Source organism: Phocoena sinus, chromosome 8, assembly GCF_008692025.1.
Source record: "Phocoena sinus isolate mPhoSin1 chromosome 8, mPhoSin1.pri, whole genome shotgun sequence".
NCBI classification, from domain to species: Eukaryota; Metazoa; Chordata; class Mammalia; order Artiodactyla; family Phocoenidae; genus Phocoena; species Phocoena sinus.
This window is the reverse complement of record NC_045770.1, coordinates 56,949,363-56,957,522: the sequence shown is the minus strand read 5'-3', so window position 1 is coordinate 56,957,522 and position 8,160 is coordinate 56,949,363. Positions and strand designations below refer to the sequence as shown.

The window sequence follows — 8,160 nt, the reverse complement described above, 5'->3', positions numbered from 1 at the left end:
CTTTGGGAGCTCCGCAGCCAAACATGGTGCAGGGGGTGTGGGGCTGCCAGTGCCCCTCTGGCTGGGCTGGGGCAGCCATAGTGACAACCTATGTGTCTTCTCAGGATGGCCTAAGCCTCCTGGACCTAGGGACAGAGTGAGGCTCTAGGAAAATGACTAATATTGGAGTTCCTGCCCACCCTGGCAGTGAGAGGAGGGGCTCCAACTTGATTTAATTTGATTTATCAGAATAAAGAAATGCCTCATTTCTTACACCCTGAGTGCCATCATGTAATTCACATACAGAATTACAAACTGTGATATATGTGACGTAAGAGCGGGTGGCCATAGAGATAGAGAAAAGAAGGCAGATTCACCATTTATTTAGCTGGTAGAGGGCGCAGGTCTTAGTGACGGATTGGAAGTGGAAGGCTGGAAATTGGTGCAAAAAAATATTTCCAGGTTTCGGACTGAGAATGGCGTGCATTCCCCATCCCCTTCCTCTAGGTGATCCATCCTCGCCACGACAAAGACAAAGACTACGGAAGGTGCCGCTGCAGTACGACTTGGCCCCATGGTCTACCCTGAATCCGCACGCACCGCCTCCTCACTACACAAAAATGCCAAAAAGTGCCCAGGCAGTGCGGGGGTGCCCCCGGCAGGTGTTCAGGGCGGGGATCACAGCGCGAGAGGAGTAAAATCGCAGTGTTTCCCTGGATCCGCCACCAGGGGCTCCAGCGAGGCCTCAGCCCAGCTCCAAGAGGGACCCCCAGACCCGCCTTCGGGGGGCGCGCGCCCGCGGGTCCCCAGGCTTCTCTAGCCAGCCCGCTCCCAGGCCCTGGCCCGACCCCGCGCCGAGAAGCTCCGGCAACTGGGCCCGGAGCCCAGACGGGGAAGCTGACCTGGCCGCGCGGGCAAGACGGTGTGCGCGTGCGAGGACGGCCGCGGCTGGGGACTGGGGCTCAGCGCCGCCCGCCCGGGGGGAATGTCGGATCCCCAGCTGTCAGATTCAGAGCCGGGAGCCTGGTTAAGGGCTCTTGGGCGGAGCCTGGGCATCTTCGGGATCCGAGTTTCGGATGCCGGCGCGCTTCCGAGGCCGCTCCGCGGGGAAGGGGCGCCACCCCCTCCTCCTTCCCTCAGGCCGCCGCGTCTGGGTGGGGTTACTGGCCGCGGCCCGCCGGGGTCCTTTATCTGGATTCGCCAGGCCGCCGAGGGGCGGGATTGAGAGAGGGTGGAGACGACGCGTGCTGGGGAGGGGCTGGGAAATGGCTGCAGCTGGGAAGAACCAGGCTTAGGATGAAGTCTGCATCTGAGAAGGGCCAAGAGCATCTAGCTCATTTCCCGCCTTTCGCCGCCCCAGCCCAGGGCGGGGGCCTGAGCCGACCACCTCCGTCACTGGGCCTTCTTCCAATGCAGTAGAGAGCTGGGCGTGATGCAGGTGAGGCGGTGGCCTGCAGCTCAATCCTGAGCTGGAGGTTTTCTGCCTCAGTATCACCTCTTATCATCAGAGCCACTTTATCATCAGGAGGAAATTGAGGTGGCTGGCGCTGGGCTGGAGGTCGACCTGCTTCCGCCACCGCCGCCTCTCAGTCGTCTGCACTGTCTCCCTCAGCTTTGGACCCTGGGCATCGCTCTCCTTATTGAATCACTCCTGGCACCGCAGGCCCTGGTCTCTCCTTACAGCTTTGGGCGAGCCCTTCCTCAGCTTCCTTTGTGCCCTTCTCTTCCTACCTTTAAAAAGTCACCAGAGCCTTGGGCTGGGCCCATTTCTCTTTCCATTCTGACAGTGTCCCTGAGGGAGCTCAGCCTCCCCATGTGGGACTGACCCCCACACCTTGTTTCCAGGCAGCTCTCTCTTCAGAGGGAGCCCTGGTAGCCAATGGCTTTCTGGACATTTGCCCCTGGATGTTGCCCATCACAGAGAGAGCACCATCTACCTGGCCCGTGGGAATGTGTGTGCCATGGGACCAGGTGTGTGGGTCAGAGGGAGAACTGAAAGGAGGGGCTTCTTTAGCCTCAGTGTGGTCTTTTCTTATCTGCGGAGCCCTATTAGAATTTATATGGCAGCAAACTCTGTGTTGGGTGAGCCAGGAAGAATCCTCATGGTGTGTGTGTGTGTGTGTGTGTGTGTGTGTTTATAGAGGTGGCTTGTGGGGCAGAAAACACTGGTGCTGTTGGGAGTGGGGTGAGGAGGCGGGACTGGGGCCTGTTGCTCAGAAAACGTCACCATTTGGAAGTCATCAGTACTTCCTGTGATTTCTCTGTTAGAACCAAGCTGAGCTTCTTAAAAAAGAGACCTTTAAAAGGGGTTAGTGTTCATAATGGGTCTCAAAGGTCTTAAAGGGGTAGGAGTGTTCCTTGGGAGCCAGCTTTGGTGGGGTCAACAGGTGGAGCTCTCCCCACACCCCCAGGCCCCTGAGGGCTCTGGGTTTTAAAGGGGAGGCTACTGTGACCCACACCAGTGGGATCCTAGCAGGACCCATCTCTGAGCAAGGCTGAGCCTTAGCCCCCAGCCTTCTTCCCAGTAACACACTCACAGCCTACAGGACTGACTCCCTGACTCCCTCCCTGAGGTCCTGGGGTTCAGAAAACTGGTCACACCTCCCTGGTCTCCGTTGTCTGCCCCAGAGGCCTGCTACACCCTTTGGTCAGACCCTCATGAAAATCAGGTTTCTTTGATTCAAGGACTTCCAGAGAGGGCTTACCCTGGCCCTCCCAACCACATCCATGATACCCCTTCCTACCCCTGCTGCCCGGGCTTTCTCTACTTCATAGCCATTTTCTCTGAGAAGCCTTCCTGGATGCCCCTACTAGATTTTCTTTCTTCACTGTCCTCTCAAAGCCAGGCCTTTAGCTGTCCTAGGGCCTCATCCCACACCACCTTTTATTGTCATAAGACTGGAACTTCTGTGCCACAGTGACCTCACGCCCAGCACTGAGCAAGGCACAAAGTGAGTGCTAAGGACAAGTCAACCGCAGGCATGAATGAGTGGGGGACTTCAGGCGTTGTTTTAAAAGCCCTGGCTGAGCTGTCCTGGATACTGAATGAGGACCAGCAAATGTTAGGTTCTGCCCTCATGAGTGTCCCGGGACCCTTCTGATCAGAGGCCTGGTTTACTCAAGAAGCATGACCTCCGGAGGATCTTTAGGACTGAGCCCTTGGCAAACAGCTGTCATCCAGGATTATCCTGGGCCAGCTGGGTCCCTGCTCCCGTTTCCTCCGCAGGTTTCAACTCTGAACAGTCAGCTTGCTGCAGTTTGGTACCTGTTGGGTACCTAGGCTTTCATGGAAACTGACCTGTGAAATAATAGAGCTCTTAAAACCCTCGAAATTTCCTGGGTTCTAGCAGTGTCTTTTGTTTTAATGAGGGGACTCTTGGTGGCTTCTGGATCACTTCAGGATGGGGGCTGGTCACCAGAAAGACCAAGTCACGATTAGAAGCTTGGAATTTTCAGCCCCACCTTCCATCCCCTGGGAAGGGGAGAGGGGCTGGAGATTGAGTTAATCATTGATTATGCCAGCATGATGAAACCTTCATAAAAATCCCCAAAGTTTGAGATTCAGAGAGCTTCTGGGTTGCTGGAGGCACTGGCAGGGTGGTGTGCTTGGCAAGGGCAGGGAGGCTCCGTGCCCCTTCCCCTATACCTTACCCTATGCATCTCTTCCATCTGGATGTATTCTTTATCCTTTGAGGATAAATCAGTAAACATAAGTACGTGTTTCCCAGAGTTCTGTGAGCCATTCTAGCAAATTATTGAACCCAAGCAGGGAGTTGTGGGAATGCTGATTTCCAGCAAGTCAGTCAGAAGTACAAGCGATAGCCTGGGACTTGCAATTGGCATCTGAAGTTGGGGGAGGGCGGGGGGACAGTCCTGTGGGACTGAGCCCTTCACCTGTGGGAGCTGACGCTGTCTCTAGGTAGATAGCGTCAGAATTGATTTCAATGTAGGGCCCCCCAGTTGGTGTTAGATAATTGCTTGATGTGAGGGACCTCCTCCATCCGCACCCCCCCCCCCCCCAACCACCTCTGGTGTCAGAAGTGAAGTGTGGTCACAGTGTGAGAGTAAAAGGGAAACACATGTGTGTCCCTCCCACACCCTCCCGATGGGGTCCTGTCCTCAGTCTCCAAGCAACTCCCACCCACTCCCATCTCATACCGACAGCTCACAGGAGCTGGGAATTTCTCAGATGGCCCGGATGGATGAATGCAGAGCCCTGAATGCCCACCCTCAAATGTGCATGGCGTGCACACACACACACACACACACACACACACACACACACACACTCAAATGAAGCCAGACAGGGAGAGAGACACTGCTGAGCCAGAAGGACAAGTTTTATTAGATTCCAGCAAGACTATACAATACGTGTTTCATGCAGATTAAATAAGTGTCTTTGCTGCCCCTGAGAGGGAGCATTTTCATTGCTAGCTCCTTCTTTGGCATGTCAAGGGGTGAGTGTCAAGGAGAATTCTCAACATATTCTGCATAGGGGACAGTTGGGATCATGACTGGGGGTGGAGGTGATACAGTGGGCAGCTGAGGGCTCCTGAGACCTTGAATCTTCAGAGGCTCAGGGACAACAGGACCTTGGTCCTTTGCTGGTGGTGGCACCAGAGGACCTTGATCTTTCAGAGGCACTGGGGGTATAGGAACTTGATTCTTCACAGGCTCTGGGACCACGGGGCCTTGATCCTTGACTAGTTCTGGACCTTGATTCTTTACAGGTTCTGCAATTACAGCATCGTGATCCTTTAGAAGCTCTGGGGCCCCTCCACCTTGATCTTTGACTGGCTCTGGGACCACTAAACCTTGATTCTTTACAGACTCAGAGAGCACAGAAACTTCATTCTTCACAGGTGCTATGACCATGGCACTTTGATCCTGCAGTTGCTCTGGGATCACAGGACCTTGATCCTTGACAAGTGCTGGGCCCATGGGGCCTTTACCCACAGGTTCAGGGGCCATGGGGCCTTGATTCTTGACAGGTGCTTGGACCCCAGGGCCTTGATCCTTGACAGGTGCTGGGGCCACGGGGCCTTGATCCTTCAGAAGCTCTGGTACCACAGAACCTTGATCTTTAACTCTTGCTGGAACCGTAGGACTTTGATTCTCTAGAGGCACTGGGGCCAAGGAATCTTGGTCTTTGACTGGTGCTGAGATCACAGAACCTTCATTCTTTAAAGGCTCAGGGACCACGTGATCTTGATCCTTAGCTGATGCAGGGACTATGGGACCTAGATCCTTCAGAGACCCCGGGACCACAGGAACTTGATCTTTCAGAGGCTCTGGGACTGTGGGGTCTTGACCCTTTGAAGGCTTTTGGATCACGGGACCTTGATCTTTCAGAGGCCCAGGGCCCACGGGACCTTGATCTTTGTCTGGCTCTGTGGTTACAGGACCTTGACTCTTACGTGAATCACTGGTGCGTTCGACCTTGTTCCTGCAGAGGAGAGAGAGGTGGTCACTGTGAGGGCCAGTGCTCAGGCCAGGGACAGGGCAGAGCACAGATTGCCTGATAAGTCTTGGCCTAGTGGAGGCTGGGCAGGGCAGCTCTTGCTGGAGAGTCAGGAGGAGAACCTGATCTCCACATCCTTAGTACAGAATGTGGGGCTGGGTGGGGAGTAGGCTTGGGAATTGGTCATTCAATGTGCTTGCCAATTGATTATAACCTGCGCGTGGCATGGAGGGCAGTCCTCGGGTGACAGCAGCAGCACCGCAGCGGGACTCAGAGTCCTCCAGTGAGCGTCCTAGCAGCCTGTCCACCCCACACTCTACAGGCCATGCTTTCTTCCTCCAGAATATCTGGGCCCATCCTGGGGGCCCATCTTAGCTATTCTCTCAGAGGATCCTACGGGCTAGGGTGCTCCTGTTCTCAGGGGCTTCCCAGACTCCTTCCCTCCCCAACCCCCTAGTTAAGTGCTGAGTGGGGAGGGGCAAAGGGTCCAAGGCATGCATGAAAGAAAGAGGGAATGTTCCTCTTCCCCACCTCCCTGAAAAGGGAAAACGTAAAAACGTATTTTATCACCGACATTGCTTACAACAGCCAGCCGGCCGGGGTGACAATAAAAAACAGACCAGCTTTTAACTGGTTTTATTACTGCTTTTAAATTCTCTATAAACAATGCTCCCCATTGTCGCCTGTATCACATTTGGTAGGTGACTGGCTGGTAGGTGACATCTGGTAGTTCAGGCAGTGAAGAGGCCCTGCTCCCCTCGCTCCGTCCCCACTCTGGCTCCCTCTACTCTCCCTGGGCCCTTGGCCTCACTTACTCCAAGGCTCTGGGGCTGATTTCCCGGCAACCAAGAGTCCAGGCCTCTCATCAGAACCCTCACAGGCTGCTCCACCTGCCTCACTGTGGACCCCCGCCCCACCTCTCAGCCCACCCACATCATGGAGAGCAGGTGACATCACTGACACCAAGGGCAAACGTTGCCACACTCAGACCACCCCAGTCAAGATGAGCGTGCACCCTCCTGCCCTGCAGGCTGGGCTCAGACACTGTCACAAGCCTATGCACACTTACAGCACATTCTACTTTCCAAATCACTTCTTTCCAAAGCTCATTTCAGCAACCCAGCAAGCCTGTGGAGCTCGAAGGGAGGATTTATTACCCTTACTTGTATGATATACAGATGAAGAAACTGAGGTCGATTGGGCAAGTGATACGGGAAGTGAGGGGACCTGCATGGACTGTAAAGTCTGGGTCTTTCCACTCCTGGGGCCTGTGCTCCTTCCCTTATAGCACCTGCCACATAGCAGGTGCTCAATCTTGGTCGTTATTATTACTCTTTTACACATTGCAGTCAAGTCTTTATGCTTAAAATCATTTCAGTATTTTAACAGTTCCTATAGTTTAAAGCTGGCCCAGTAAGACTTCTACTTGGTAACACTTTCTTAGCTCATTATGGTTTCGTCTCTCTGGGCCCCAAGTGTGTCATCTATTTCATTGGGTAAAATGATATTGACTCAGAAATTTATGATGATGAGAAATTATGTACACAGAGCACACCTTGTACCATATTACTATGTAATATTATAATTATTTTTCTATTTACTTACACACATCTGGACTATTTTTATTCCGACATGTCATCCTGATCCAGAGGCTTTTTACTATATTTAGCGCCTTGAGCCCTTAGGAACTGACATCTCTCAGCAGAGTACACAGTGCCCCAGGCAGCCTGTCCATCCAGTCCCTCTTGATGTCTCTGAGCATCACAGTGGACAGAGAGGGGCTGGGGTGGCTTGCTGGTTCAGCACATCACAGAGCACAGCTGTCCTGGCCACGTGAACCCAGCTGGCTGCCATCAGTAGGACCTTAGTGTCTGTGGAGGGAGCCAGGCAAGGCCACGAAAAACATGCAGAATCCAAGGATGGCATTAAAATACCTCTAATACCTGGTGGTTGGCCAGAAAGGAAAAATAAAAACCTAATTCAGAGTAGAATCCAGCAGGACACTGATTAGATGAATCCTATCCGCAAGTGAACAACTTGGGTAGAGTCATCCTGAAAGGGGTGATGAAGCTGAGACAGGAGACAAAAGAGGTGACCAGGGCTTAACTTGATCTCAGGAGCTTGGGTTGCAAAACCTATCCCATTGGCAGGACATGGACTCAGTGTCCCCTGCTGGCATGGAGATTTAAAAGAGGGCCAGACCCACAGCATGGGGTGCAAAGTATAGTTTCCCGATGTTTGGGGCACTGGCTCCCATGCCCTGCCTCATTCTTCTGAATAAGCATTCTCATGAACTAACCTTAAATTTGCTCAGATATACACCCCTATGTGGCTCTGCTTAGTAAACTTGTTTCCTTAGTAAGTGTCATTAATCATGGAAAGTTTTAGAAAAAAAATTAGAAATGATAAATTAAATCAAATCTATATATTACCTTTTTTGGGTATTAAATTTAGGAAAAATTTGTGTAGATTTAGTTTGAAAGTATTTGTAATGTTTAAAATAATTTGGCATATTATATCTAACAGATTAGCTTTGTGATTCCTATAAAAAAGGTGTAATTTAAAAATTAATTTAGACTTGATTTTAAGTTGAAAGATATAAGTTAACTGTCCTGAAGCTCTCATACTGTAAAGAAGCCAAGTCTGGACTTTTGGAAAAGCCACTTGGAAAGGCCATATGGAGAGAGCAAGAGGTACCCAGCCAGCTCCCAGCTGCTCTA

General features: G+C 52.4%; 1 protein-coding gene across 1 annotated transcript in view; it reads right to left on the bottom strand.

The window, feature by feature from the left end:
* Nucleotides 1-4,301: 4,301 nt before the first annotated feature.
* MAP6 (microtubule associated protein 6) overlaps nucleotides 4,302-8,160 on the bottom strand; it is an 88,761-nt gene continuing 84,902 nt past the window's right edge. The window contains exon 4 of the mRNA XM_032640713.1: nucleotides 4,302-5,425. Within this exon, the coding sequence (XP_032496604.1) occupies nucleotides 4,444-5,425 (982 nt within the window). The 3' untranslated portion in view covers nucleotides 4,302-4,443. The remainder of the gene's footprint in view (nucleotides 5,426-8,160) is intronic.